Source organism: Castor canadensis, chromosome 2 (assembly GCF_047511655.1).
Source record: "Castor canadensis chromosome 2, mCasCan1.hap1v2, whole genome shotgun sequence".
In the NCBI taxonomy this organism is placed as follows: domain Eukaryota; kingdom Metazoa; phylum Chordata; class Mammalia; order Rodentia; family Castoridae; genus Castor; species Castor canadensis.
Window position 1 is genome coordinate 39,290,414 of NC_133387.1, and position 15,809 is coordinate 39,306,222.

Genomic DNA, 15,809 nt, shown 5'->3' on the forward strand with positions numbered 1-15,809 from the left:
CTCACCTTTGCCCACTTATATTTTCAGGTCAATAACACAGCTTAATAAAAAAAAAAAATCCTTACTAATGTTTGAAATAACAGCTTTGGATAGTTCTTTCTTCCACCTGGAAAATCTACCTCAGTTCAATCCTGCACATTTAGAGCTACTGGAACTTCATGGTTTATCATGTTTCCTTCCTCAGAACTTTCAGTGTCTCTGTTTAACCCTTTTACAGGAAACATTTCACAAGGCAAATCGCTGATGGTGATAGCTAGCATTATTAGGCTCCACATCTAAGTTTATAAATGTTCTCACCATCTTCAGTCTGCCCTTGCCTGCTTCATGAATCAGTTTATTGTAAACTACACATTCATTTCCCTTTAAAATATGATTTAGGTTTTTATTCTTAATATCAACTGATTAAAATAATATTTTTTATCCTAAGGTTTCAGAATTTCTAAGAGCAAAAATGATTTTGAAATGGCTTTGAAACTCAACACATAAACAAATGAAACTTTTAAAATTGAGAGTTAAATCTGAGACATACTGGTGAGAGTTAGCCTGGGTGCTATCATATTAAAGGCCTTTGGAAACAGGCTAGCATAGTTTACACGCCATTGGGCCTATTTATAGAGCTGACTCCTTTTTGCAATGTCAACTGCAACATTACACTTATTTTAAGCCTCAGTATCTCAAATATCAGCTCCTACTAGTTGTACAGTTCTCGCTTATTTGATACCAGAGAGACCAATGGAGCCTGCTGAAGTACCAAGTCAGGTTAGCAAAGATAATTTTTTAGAAGTTCCTAACTTATCTAGTTCTGTTTGTGAAGATGAAGAAGTTAAATCTACCTTCAAACCTGGTTTCTCCCCTCAGCCAAGTAGACGAGGTTCTGAGTCTTCTGAAGACATGTACCTGGACACACCAACTTCAGGTTCCAGAAGAGTTTCATTTGCTGACAACTTTGGATTCAATCTTGTATCTGTTAAAGAATTTGATTGCTGGGAATTACCAAGTGTTTCAACTGATTTTGACTTAAACAAGGATTTTTTTCACACAGAAGAATATGTTTTAGCTCCACTCTTTGATTTGCCTTCTTCACAAGAAGAACTTATGCAACAACTTCAAATACAGAAAGCAATCCTGGAGTCAACTGAGTATCTTCCTGGGTCTACAAGTATGAAGGGGATTATTCGAGTTTTGAATATATCTTTTGAGAAGTTAGTGTATGTGAGAATGTCCTTAGATGACTGGCAGACATATTATGACATTTTAGCAGAGTATGTTCCTAATTCATGTGATGGGGAAACTGACCAGTTTTCTTTTAAGATTTCATTGGTTCCTCCTTACCAAAGAGATGGCATTAAAGTTGAGTTTTGTATACGCTATGAAACTTCTGCTGGTACATTTTGGTCAAATAATAATGGCACAAATTATACATTAGTTTGCCAAAAGAAAAAACAAGAGCCAGAGCCTGTAAAGCCATCGGAAGAAGTTTCTAGTAGACAAATAAAAGGCTGCTTAAAGGTAAAATCAAGGTGAGGCTGTATCTTATATTCTTTAATATTCATATTTTTTTAAAGTTTTAAAAATGCCATTCTTTCACGTGTAAGTTATTCTGTTTTAAAATGTACTGCTTGATAAAGAAAACAGAGTGGTGTCAGACTTTAACAGCTCAATACTATTCAAATAATAACACTATGGTATTCTTTCTCCAAATGTGGGGGGAAATAAGGGTATGATGTAATAGATGGTGGGGGAGACTGCAATGTGTCTATTTTTTGCCTACTAAGTTATACATTGCTTAATTTCAACCCATGAAATATAGATTCTTCATGTATAAAACTAAAATATATATCTATTCAGTGGTTTTTAAATGTTTATGCTGTACCTTGGAACACATTTGATTAACATAAAACTACATTTCAATGTGACTAGCACTCAGAAACTTGTAGACTTCCTCCCAAAAGTTGCAACATTTTAATGACTGATTGAGTCATACAAGGATATTTGGAGTGATCCATGCTAGGTTAAATCTTAAGAGATAGGAATTTAATGATAAACTAACAGATATGAGTGATGTATAAATTGCACATAAAACCTTATAATTATAACCAAATGCAGCATTATAAAACAGAAATTAATATGGTTTAGTAAAGGTAAATGGAGCAGAATTTTTAAAAAAAAGTGACCCACATCGAAATAAGGATGTTCGGCTATATAGATCAGAGATTTGGGATTGGACCTCTCATTAGTAATCTTGTTCTCCTGTTAATGTGAAGAAGTGGGAGGTCTGGGGGAAGCCAAGGTATCCAGCTCTCTATAATGCAGAGTTGGTTAATTTCCATGACACTAAGTTAGTAGCTAAAACATTCAGGAGTGAGACCCCTTCTGCTTCTCACACTGTCCCAAAGAAAAGAGTCCTCTAGCGAAGGGCAAATAAATGTTTGATTATTTTCTGAGTAATCCATCATAACCATCCACAAACCCAAAGATTCTAGCAACTGTGCTAGGGGTAATGTGACATTGGGAAATATTAACCTTTTATGTTTTACTATATAAAGCAATTCTAGCTATGAAATTTGTTGCAAGTGAATTAAATGTAATATAGGTTAAAGCAATTCAAACCTATGAAATGTTTCTATTTGTGTAGTCTTTTAAAATCATTTGAGAGAGTAGCTTAATCAATTTTGTGAATTAGCCAACTTTTTAAATTCAAATAAAACTTTGCCAGATCTTAACTCTTGCTATTAAGAGATAATATAATCATAATCTTTACATAAGCTAAAATAATAATTTAGATATCTGTGAAACATTATCTACACAAACTAATTTTATACATTAGCATAATATATAGCACTTTACAAATGAGATGGTCATCATTGAAGATCTACTAAACATTCAGCAACTTGCTCCATGTGACAAGGAAAGCAGAATTTGGAAAGGTAAAAATTTTTGACAAAAAAGCAGCAGTATTTAGCTCCGTGGTCTTTCCTGCAAGTTAAAGATGCAGTTTCACAATGAGAGGCAGTGTGTGTGTAAACTAGTGTTTACATAGGGAATTCCTTTAATAGACCAAATTTGACTTGGTGCCAAGAGTAGAGCATGGGCAACAGATAGGCTTAATCTTTCACCTCAGCTGCGATATTATTGCAACTTCTGGTGGAAGATCTCTATAACTGTACATATACATACACATTTATATTCAGAACGGTAATCATTGGATTCAGAGCGGACACCACTCAAGTTTTAATATTGCTTTGGGGAAAAACCTGAGAAGAACTAAACCACAAAATGGTCTAAGAGCCTGTAAAGTTTCCTAATGAGTTATAAAAATGGAAAAAAATCTCTCTCCTTCAAAACCACAAATATATTTTCTGCACTTCTATAACTTAAAAATGACCAACATAATTCAAACCACATTTTGAAAAAAGCACTTGCCTCTGGAGGAGGCTTTCTGTGCTGAGTTTCAGTCTAACATGAATTTTTACATCTGATTTATATACCAATCAAAATGGAGTGTATAAAGGAAATCCTGACAGATCCTTAGAACAGCATGTGCCATAATAGAATATTTATACAGCTTTTCCATGATATAATTTATATGCAACAGGGTTTCCGATATTCTTAAAACTCACACAAGAGAGCATTATCAAATTTCTAAATGAATATTGCAGTTGGATTTCATTGGGAAGAATTTAGTTGGAGAAAAATAGCACACCTTATTAGTGTTATTTCACAAAATATGTACTTGGCTAAGATAAAAATAAAGTAATACTTATTTGATTAAACAGTTATAGCTTCTAAAATATCTTCCCACCTCCAAATAGTTACAATATTTAGAAAATAATTTTTTTTGCATTTCCATACTTCCTATGTAGCTTAATTTGGGAGTTAATTATTTCATAAGATAAAAACAGAATAACAATGTACATGCATTTTTGCTTTATACGTGTAAATAGGCTAATAATAATGTAATACAACTCAGTTAAAATGAAAATTAAGCTGTCCTAGTGCACAGAGTAACATCTAACTTCAATTACTCTTAATACCAAAGTTAATTTGCTATCTGGGTCCCTGAGATTGTATCTTCTGAAAGTGTCAATAATCCCTTCTAATAAGTATAGAATGAACTGTGGGAACACATTCAGTGTTTCAGGATTTCAGTTATGTCAATCACCCACACAGGCATTATGTTTTCTCTAAGGAGGTTTTTCTCAGGTCATAGTTTGCAAATCACCACATTGGTATGGGTTGTCTATTTTCTTTTGATGCTTGTTAATCTATCTGTTTTGGACAGAAAGAAATATCTAGAGGGAGAGGAAAGTAGAGCTTGTAACTCATAGGCATGTGACTGAGAATGACCCCCAAAATATTTAATTGCACTGAACGGCATGCATCATGAGATACCTGTTTAATGTCACCACACAAGCCACACTGATGTATGTGTTTAGAAAAAATTTTGAGTGGATTTCTTAGCAGAAAAATCATTGATATAAATCACATGAAATGTCCATAGGGAAATAAATTAAAAATAGCACAGAAAAACAGTATACTCTCAAAGTTAAAATTACAGTTCATAGTTAAATATACATGAGTTTTAGTTCCTGATTTACAAAAGAATAAATTGGGTGAACTTGGGCAAATTAATATGGTTTCCTCAGCTGTTGATTGTGAATAATAACAATTGCTCTATCTCATAAGAATTGTTTTGTGATTTGAGGTAACACAGACAAACTTTTGATATAGTGACTGGTAATTGGAAGTTATCAGTAAATGTTAGCTGCTATAAAGAGGACAATGCTATTCTACTTTAGGAGTATGTAAGAAAACTCAACAAAGACTCAAGCTGCTCCAAACCCCTTCTATTTCCTCTCAGAGCTCCTGAATAGCCAGGTTTGGAAAGCTATTCCTTTGTCTCTTGCAGGATTTTAATCAATAAATGAAACTGAAACAGAAATGTAAATTTTCTTAAAATATGTGTGACCTTATGTCTGGAACATCTTAAATGTGGAAGAGAACTTAGTGACTGCTAAAATTTCCACATTTAATACATGAAAAATTAGGGGCCAGACTTGACAGGGTAAGAGCGGCATTAATTTTGACCTTGAATGGACATGCATATTAATCACAGTAAAATAATTCGTAATAGCTATATAGCTATGGAAATCTGACTTTTTCTTCTCAAAGTCTCACTTTATTCCTCAAGGAATTAGGGATGCCATGTTGTTTGATATTGTGATGATTAACTAAAGTAAAATGATATTATATCTTTAAAGCTTTGAATAGAGTGCTGGGTACATATGAAGTAAACATCAAAAGCTTACTATCAGAATTATAATAATCAAATCTTGTACTTCTAAGTAAGTTCCTGATTCTTGGACTTGCATTGCTTCTCCAGACATCATAGATTTCCTTATACAAATTCCAAAACAAATTCAACAAATGTTTAAGGGCCTGTGCGTTGTGTCCTGTGCTGTTAGGAGTCAGTGTCTAACTGAGATATGTGGTTGGAGACCTGGCCTAGGAAGACAAGAAGACCCATGAGAAAAGGAAAGAGAGAAGAGTGGAAGAGAGAAAACACCAAACCCAGGCTCAGATTCTCTGAGCATATAGTAGAAACCACATATTAGGAACTTAAATAAGAACTATTCACATCTTAGGATTTTTAGAATGTATGATCTATAACTTACACTGGTTGCCAACCTGGGAAGTGTTTTTGATTTTTTTTTTTCCATATCACTGCTAAATGTATGTTCTCCACTATTAAGTACACAGGTTGACTTCATCTGGCTTTGTATTAAGTGAAACCAATTTATTATTTCAAGTAAAGAAATAGCATGATATAGGAGCTGGATGGTATAACTTGGCCAGGTGAATGCAAATAGAGCCCTCAATAACTTTAATGACATGGAAAGAAGTTAATTTGTCTTTTTTAAACTGGAGGAATAGTACCAGGCACATTCAGGAAAGAGAAAGACAGAAATCCTTTCTAAGGCATGAGTTTAAGAATACAAAGTTTATCTTTAAGGATAGTAAAATTTTTAAAATGAGACCAAGAAAAATACTGGAAAATGGGACATAAGGTCTGGCCACGTTGCATGTTTCAGGTAGAGTCGAACTGTAAGACTTCCTTAATTTACACGTGCAGTATAATCTGGGGTCCTGGAAATAGTCCAAAGAGGTGTAAATTGTGCTACGAGGCCTCTGGGACCTAAAATATTCCATAACTAACTCACTTTGAGTCCACACTAATTGTGGAAGCTGGGTCTGTCTAAGGGGAGGGACTCTGGCTAGGCCACACGGAAACATAAAACACAGCTGCCCAGGCTCATCAAGAGAGTGTTGGAAGCTGCCTGCTGGTTGACAGCAAGAAGCCAACTTGTTTAGTGTCTATGGACTTTCCCAGGGCTTCATGCCTTCCTTGATTTGTGGAAGTCCAGACCTTCATAAGCCATACTATCATTAGATTAGTACGAAACTTGTTTGAGAGAAGAAGAGCAAGAGGTTCTCATCTTTCAGGGGTTCATCCAACCCTTAGCTGAAATGAGCCACTAAGAATGTCACACCTCAAATGACTGCTCTGAGGCCTCGATGAGTCTACTTCCCACCTTAAGACCATCTGCAGCCTGTAAAAGTACAGCAGAGCCCAAGACCTCTGAGCCAAAAAATGCTCCAGGCAAAAAAAAAACAGTGGCACCATTGTGAATTGGACTAATGTAGTTTTTCACTTTTTTTCTAATTCTGTTGTGATTCTTGTCCTTATCTAAGTTTTACCCCAGTCCTCAACAGGAATAATGCAGGGGAAGTGACTGGAAGACAGACTCCTGGTGGGTCTGATTGGCCAGTGTCCTGTATCTATATATGTATTCATGTACGCACCCACACACCCACCCACCCACCCACACACCCACCCACCCTCACACACACATAAGCTATCTCTGTCTTATGCCAGTTGAGTTTACTTGCCCATAGGGGCTTTAAGCTTGGGTTTAGACTTTGAAAATGGATAATTTTAGAGCAGATAGTCCTATAGGGTGTAAGATAAATTTGAGTACATAGTTATGATAAGGGTTCCATTGAAGTGCCTGGCCTGCAGGGGTCTATAGTATGCCTGTGTATTGGGGGTGTTGGATTCCAAAACAGTAAAGCATAATGGAAATAGAAAAGGTTTTTAAAGTAAGGAAAATTAGAGCTTTAATTCTAATTATGAACTGTTTGACTTAGATAAATTATATTTTGTGTCTTTTTAAAATTGTTTTTACATTTACTTACAAGTGAATACATTATTTGGACATTCAGATGTGAAATAAGGTCAATAATGTCCATACGGTAGAGTTTCAATGAGGAATACATTAGCTAACACATACATACATCTGTCGAAGTTGCTAACACTTGGTTGGTAGTCTCAGTGGCCGTGGTGATGAATTCCACCTTTTATCATCTTGTATATGGCAGCTCTATGACCAGGATTAATGGAGAAATGCTTTCCTCCCTCACTATTGTTCCTGCTGCCAGGATACATGCTAATAGAAATAGTTTAAAAATTAGTCACGTTCAATAAGTTCTTGGCACTAACCAGGGAATGTCAAGTTTATGCTTCTGTGGGGAAACATGATTTCAAACTCCAACAATGTCTAGGTTGCAAAACAACTTTGGAATATTACTTGTCCATAAGTTGGAGACTGAGTATATTTTTTAAAGTGAACTGCAACATTTTTCTTAAGGTAGCTCTTTTTAAGATGGTCTGTTTGGACTAAATAACAGAAGTGGCTGTGCACAATTCAGCAGATCATCCCTTTATGACTTAATAGAAGATGAAATTGAAGTTTATATAATTCTTTTTCTCTAAGAAAATAAATTATGCACCACTGCGTTTTGGTCATTCCTCTGTTCTAACACCCACTGTAACCCACCACTATATATGAAAAGAAAAGTTTCCTCAGCACATATCTCACTAATATTTTCAGGTTTCTGTTCTGTTGCTCTGATATCTTATTCAGTTAATTAGTATATTATTATCCAGTATATGAATAATAACTGGTTTTAAAGGCTTAATTGTACATTCTGTTTAAAAATTTCTAAAAAAAATAAAAATAGATTGCTAAATTGGTATGTTACTCTATACTGTTTGATGACAGAGACCAATTTTACATTCAAGAAACCTGTCAGAAAATTTTCAAATTCTCTCCCCCTCAAGTTACTCTGAAAATAGTCATCTGTGGTTTTGATTAGTGATATACAAGTTGCAACATAAATAACATTCTAGCACCATAAGGCAATGATTGTGCTATGTGAGTGGATTTGATTTAACTTGCCTCTTGAAATTTGCAGTGATAAAAAAAAGATCAACTCTCTCCACAATGATATTTGTAAATCATACTGAATAATGACATGTTTTTCAGGTTGGCATATCTTCACATAGAATCTTAAGTAAATGCATAAAATTACTGTATTTAGTTTGTGAGGTATAATCATTATTTCCAATCTTAATAGAACATTTGGGGGTGCTAGGGGTCAAACCCAGGACCCTGTGCATACTAGATAAGTACTCTACCACTGAGCTACATCCCCTGTCCAGAGCACTTAATTTCTGAACAATTTTCATTGAATCACATTGTACAAGAGACCATCTACTTCACTATCCTTTGCTTTTAGGTAGAATTATTGGGAAAAACCACCCAAGTCAAATGGTTATGTAGGATCTTCTCAATCCTCTTCAGGGAAGATTGTTTTTATAAGGAAGTTCTATGTTTTTAATGTAGCCATTTGTATGCTATGTCTTTAATCTAGTTGTTCATTTTCTCTGATTTTCAGTTGAATTAAGTGTTGAAATTCCTGTCCTTATACCGTGATATTGAGTAGAATTATATGGTTTCTGTCACTGGTTTCTATTTTCCATGTCAAATAGCCTCAATAACTTTAGTTGTTTCCTCTGAGGACTAAGCTAATAAATTAGTAAACTAGTTCAAAATGATTTAATGCAAAAGTCATAGAATTAAAAAAATACCCATCACCAATTTGATTCTCATACGAGGTGAATGATATCATCATTACAAGGAGTTTATATTGCCATTTCTGAAGTATTAGGGGCAGCCAATAGGTTAGTGATAGATTGGCTAAGAAACTCTTCCAGTCTCACATTCTAGCTGAGTTCTGGGCATCACAGGTATTATGTAAATGGTACTTCCTCTGGAAGCCAGAGAAGGCTAGGAGAGTTTGTTTTGCCAAATTAGATAGTTAAAAGTACTTCAGAAGATCACTCAGTTTATTCTTTAGTCTATCTAAAAAAGAGCTAGCCAGAATTCTTGAAAACCTCTTAGACAAAGTGGGAATAATTTATAATAATAGTTATACTAGTTTCTACATATTTAATTTTTATTTATTTATTTATTTTTTCAATAGCTTCTTTTTTTTCTTTCATTTTTCTTTTATTATTCATATGTGCATACAAGGATTGGTTCATTTCTCCCCCCTGCCCCCACCCCCTCCCTTACCACCCACTCCGCCCCCTCCCTCTCCCCCCCCTCAAAACCCAGCAGAAACTATTTTGCCCTTATCTCTAATTTTGTTGTAGAGAGAGTATAAGCAATAATAGGAAGGAACAAGGGGTCTTTGCTGGTTGAGATAAGGATAGCTATACAGGGCATTGACTCACATTGTTTAATTTTTAAATGAAATTTCATTCAAGAATGTAATTATAGCCAGGCTTCAGTGATTTGCACCTATAATTCTAGCAGATTATAGAGGCAGAGATCAGAAGGATTGCAGTGTGAAGCCAGCTCGGGCAAATTGTTCACCAAGACCCTCTCTCCAAAAATATCCAGCACAAAACAGTACTGGTGGGGCTGGTAGGAGTGCCTCAAGTGGTAGAGTGCCTGCCTAGCAAGTGTAGTCCCCGAGTTAAACTCCAGCATCACCAAAAGAAAAAAAAAAAAATGTATATATATATATATATATATATATATATAATTATTTAAGATGTTGAAGAGGAATTTTGAATAAATTTGTAAAAATCAAATCTAATGTAGATCACATGAAATTTAAATTGGCTTAAGTATATCTTTTTGTAGAAAAGGTTAATATCATTTCCACAAGCAGAAATCATTTAAATATATTTAAAAGCCCCCCTCCCTTTTCTCCCTCTCCCTCTCTGCACAATTTTAACTAAGAATACATGCAGAGGACTGGTATATCCAATGTAGCTGCTTATTTAGAAATTGAACATAGAAAGTAGTGCAATACTGCCAGTCTGCATTGAATTCAACTTTGATGCAGTAGTTTTGCTGTAGAAAGCACAATCCCGCTTTCACACGCACCAATATGCATACATAAGCCTTTTGTTGAAACCATATCTCTTGTGTGTGTGTCATTTCTCAGATAGTTCATATTTTGGCCAGCAGCCGGTATTTAGTATTTTCAGTATTACTAACATCGCTTTGGACTGATGATATAGCTCAGAGGTAGATAGAACACTTGCTAAGTGCTCTATTCAAAACCATGGGTTTGATGCCCAGAACCACATAAAAATAAACAAATCAAAAAGAAAAATCTTAAGCTAACCTTGGTAGACTGTGTTAACTTTGTAGATAGCAACAGTTATTCAAACATTCAAGGCATCTGTTTAAAAATCTCATAAAATTCATTTAGTTCAACAGGAGCCCTCATCCCATTATTGATTTGTCCATATTATAGTATTTACTTTTGACCCCTCCATCACTTTGTTATACCTCCTTTAAATTACAAATATTTCTGGCAAGTTTTTCCAATGCAGAAGCTGCTCATTCTTGAAATGAAAGGGTTGCTGTTTCCCATTATTACATCTCACACAAATTATTTGTATGCAAAGAAATGAACAATTATGAAGAGATTTGCTGTTTAATCTCACATTCTGGTGTCTGGAAGGAAGGGCCCTTTGTCATCCTGTCCTCGGTACCAATCTAGTCAGAATGTTTACAGTTGGTTACATTTCTAGGAAGTCCCCATCCAGAGACGATTTTGTGTTTTCAGACTTTCACATTGTATTTTATCATTTAGTGTTTTAATATGTAGTTTTTTTCCTTTGTGAAAATTTTACAAAGCATTTCATCTTAAGGTGCTTTAGTCAATACTTAAGCTATTTTTCAAGAAAGAATTCACTACACTTAACCACCATTAAAAAAATAATCATGAGGCTATATTGTGCTGATCATAACATGAGCAGGGTAATAGAAACAAATATTTGTACTAATTTAGTTAAATTACAAAAGTGCATTCCTTTAAGTCTTCAAGGTAGTTATTATAAATGAAGAAACTCAGAAACCAAAACTCAGACTTTGCAGGTAACCCTGAAAAAGGGATTGGAAGTTCTTATCAAAGCCCCTTTCCCCTTCACTATGAATCCTGCCTCACTAACTAACCATACACAAGCTAAGAATATTAAATGCCCATAATGCAATGGACTGTCAGCATGCTGAAATATAAATATTAGAAAGCTTCTCAAAATTTATGAATACAATTCAACAACTGTACTCAGGCTTTGTGGCTTCTGAGATTTTAAAGAGCAGTAGTGGCACATCACTACATTATGGGTTTAACAGTTCTCTGTCAAAGACTCCAACCAATAAACGTGGACATACCTACCTTCCACCTGGGGCCAGCTCAATTTTCCCTCTTATTTGAAGCTTGATGTCTTCAATTTATTCAGGTCCTTCCCTTACCTAGGCCAGCATTTAATGTCTTTATAACATTCACCTGGTGCCTACTCAAGTCTTATCCATGTCTGCACTTAAAAACAAAAACAAAAACAAAAAGCCTTTGCTGCACTTGTGACTCATGCCTGTAACCTGTGGAGGCATCAGTAGGAGTATTGTGGTCTGAGGCTAGCCTGGGGAAAAAAAACACAAGGCCTTATCTGAAAAGTAATTAAAGCAAAAAGGACTGGGGATGTGGCTCAAGTGGTAAAGAGTCTGCAAGCACAAGGCCCTGAGTTCAAATCCTGTACTACCAAAGAGAAATAAAAACAACTTGTATGTGTACCTTTCTTGCAAATTGGATTTTAAGTTCTCTGAGTTTAGGAATGTTGTGCAAATTCAGTGCTATTCCACACAAATATTAACACAGGACTTTTATGCATACAACACATGGGAGAAAGTAACTAATAAAGGAAACTTGTTTTCTGGCTGATATCCCTAAGGCCTGGTAAAATGCCAGAGTTTCTGCTGAATAATTAAATAATGAATTACATTGGTTATACTTTAAGTAAAACAATTCTTGTTCTCATGATATTTAAAAATCATGATCCCCCCTGGCCATCTCCATCAGGATATCCAGGTGACAATGTTATCACCTTAAGTCTCAAACTGAAGTTACATATTCCCCAATGCTACTAATGTTCCCTTTCCTTTTGTATTTTGTTTAAAATTAGTCATCATTCTTGTCATGAAATAAGAAACTTTACCATCAAAACTGATTTCTCTTTTTCCCCATTCTGATTGATTCTATACCCATATGATATCCTGTGTCTATGGCCATAATGTTTTATTTGATCAAAAATAAAGATTATTTAAAAGAATGGAATATATAAAGGCTATTATATAACAATTACAAAAAACAACAGACAAAAGGAATTTTTCCTATTAAAACCACATATCTAAATTGACTCAAAATTAAATATAGACTTGAACAATTAACCATTTAACTATCCTGCTTGTCCAAATTTAGGTAGTTACCTTAGAATATTAAGATATCAGCAAATTACCAAAGAGAGAAATAAAATTAATATGGTCTTCTAAAGGATAATTATTCAGACTTTTCTTCTTTTCTCTGACTTCTAAAGAGTTGATTCACTAAGAAATTATAATTTTACTTTCCAGGAATATCAAGTAATCCTAATATTTCAAATTAGGGAAATATCGTTGATCAGTCTCTGGTTTCCTGTATACCACAATCCAGACAACTAGGACCAGAGTCAGAAAAATCCAACAGGCTGAATAATAAAATCCAAGGCAGATATTGTACGCCTGCTGATCTGAATAGATTCATTCATTCTTTCTTCTTACCAGTGCTCATGGTATTGATGCTCGCGGCCATGTGGTCTTGCTGATGCTAACCCGACTCTTATTTAATCTTGTCCTGTTTGTTTTCTTTACCTGAAAGACTTCCTTTGACTGGGCCTTTGCCTTTCAGTATCTTTCTCTGCTACCAGATTCCTCTTGTGTCACTAAACACTCTACTAAATTGTGTATCATTGTCATCTTTATCTTGAGATTGCAAAGAGTTTTGGTGTTTCCCTACATGAACCACCCCCATCCAAACATAAAAGGGTAGTGTAATGCATCTGCTACACTCTATTGAGTACTAGTTAATTTTTAAATTTTTGATATACATTTTGATATTGATTTACAGAAATGTTATAAGATGACTATATGTGTACATAAGTGTCTTAAAACTGTTTAAAGCTGTATACCTATGCCTTGATGCTTATGAACAAAAGGTTTTACAAGAACTTTGAGGAGTGGCAACTTTTTTTTTTCATTCTGAGTTTGAACTCAGAACTTCACACTTGCTAAGCAGGCACCCTACTCCTTGAGCCATGCCTCCAGCCCTTTTTTGATCTGGTTATTTTGTTCAGTTCTTGTGAACTTAACCAAGCTGACCTGGAACTGTATTCCTCCTGATCTCAACTTAAAAGTAGCCACGATTATAAGCATGAGCCACCAGGGCCCAGCTGCAGTGGTAATTTTCTGATTTGTGATTGATTGCTGATATTTCTGAATATAAAATACACTTAAAAATTTATAAAAATATTAACAAACAAATGGAATACTCAACATTATAATCATCAGACACAATGCTTTTAAAACTTCTAAAATTATAATTGTATTTCCTTTTATGATAATTAGAAATAGAAACAAGCACACACATTTTAGGAAGTTGGCGTAAAGTCTAAATAGTTATATATTTCATGGGAAAACAATCTAGGCAATTTACATGGATACATCAATTAACTTACATCACCACCTGCACTTAACATCACATTAAATTTCTACTATAGCTTTCCTATATGCCTAGATAACACTACTGTACAAAACCTGAAGCCTCTATCCAAGGTATGAATGTATTGTGTGGCTCACGTTGATTGAGGTAGGGAATGCATGGCACTGGCAAATATGCCTTTGACTCCTTCAGATTAAGAATACCAGTGAAATTATCTAAAACAAAGTTTTACTGCGTGTGTTTTCCTACTAACTTTCAATAGACAAATATGAATGGGTTCCTACTGAAAATATTATTTGTTAAGTTGAATTTTGAATTAAAAATTTTCTGAGGAGGATCAGGTATTGACTTAGCAACATGGTACAATAGAATATACTTTTTTGTAATGAATTGTAATCTGAAAAATTATTTTTTGGAATTTTTTTTCAGAATTACATTGGCATGATTATAAGAGACAATAGCTATATATATGAATATTTAAATATATTTTTCAATTACTGGGTTGGGGATAAAACTAAGTAGGATTCTTATCTCATATAAAATGAACAACAACTTTAGATTTATGGTATTTTCCTACATTAATAAATTAGCTTTTCCTTTATCAATTTAGATATTCTATTTAAATGAGTATAAAAAATGTCTGTTTTTATCACACATTAGATTTATACATTTACATTTTATATTTACATTTATACACTGTAGTAGTAATCAAGGCCAGTCCCATTTTGCATAGAAAGAAATTTGGGTAGAAGGAATTTATTTGTTCATGTCCAGTAAACGTGTAATAGGAGAAGCTGAGTTTGTGGTTTAAGGTCTATAATTCACTATAGCTTGAACCATAGAGCTACAAAGCAAATATTCATAAAGAGTTTATAGAGTCTTATTTTACCTAGAACTCTTCTAGCTAGCTTCTCTCTTACAGTTACATGCAACAGAAGTTGTCTATAGATACAACATAAGCCAAGTGGAATGAGATGTCCTCAGAGGGATTCATAGGTGATATAGAGCAACAGGCCTTAGAGAAATGATTATAATGCAGGCTATTCTGTTGAGGGACAGCACCACAGAGAAACTGAACTTGACTTTAAAGTGATAATTTTTGTTTAGGTGGAGAATGGGTAGAAGCACATTTACATAAGGTGAAAAATTCTTGTGGAGATAGCAGCAAAAAATCGAATGTAGGTTTTGTTGGTCAGTCAGACTGCCAGAATGGAAGGAATTTCAGCAACCAAACCTGAAAATCAAGGTTGAAGAAGAATTGCCAAATCTTGTTAGGCTGAGAAATTTGTACTGTAGTCTCAAAGACAAAGTATTATTAGTTATATTAAATCAGAAAGGAGGCAGGACACATTAGAGTAGAGAGAAAAGGATAATCCAAATTGTTAACTGTTAAGAAGGGAACATTTAATTGTAAATATTTAGCATTATTTACCCCAATTTTCTCCTATGATGTTTTTCAATAGTGATGTTCTATAAGTAGTCCTTTGCCTTCTTATGGCATTGATGAACACCATCATACCTATTGGCTGTGTTTTGAGGATGCCAGATCCTCATTTGCTCATATGAACACATCTGTGTTCATAGCTGTTACTTGCTATATATCATATGTTTGGGCATGTGTAGAACACAGATTTCATTCTTTTCTCATTGATATTAATTGCTGAGTTATATATAGTTCATTTTAACATAAATAAGCAGATATGCAATAAGGTAAAGATTTTTGGATATTTATATCCTAATTTCATGGATGATTCTTCTTTTTATAATAGTCATGCTTAGTATTAGGCATGGTAATAAAAAAGATTAGTTCAGCCAACTCTTTTTTGTTGTTGATATTTCTTAGTGTTGTG

General features: G+C 34.3%; 1 protein-coding gene across 1 annotated transcript in view; it reads left to right on the forward strand.

Moving 5' to 3' along the window:
* Nucleotides 1–675: 675 nt before the first annotated feature.
* Nucleotides 676–15,809, forward strand: part of Ppp1r3a (protein phosphatase 1 regulatory subunit 3A) — a 41,289-nt gene continuing 26,155 nt past the window's right edge. Inside the window, exon 1 of the mRNA XM_020179396.2 lies at nucleotides 676–1,520. Coding sequence (XP_020034985.2) covers nucleotides 733–1,520 — 788 coding nt within the window. The 5' untranslated portion in view covers nucleotides 676–732. The remainder of the gene's footprint in view (nucleotides 1,521–15,809) is intronic.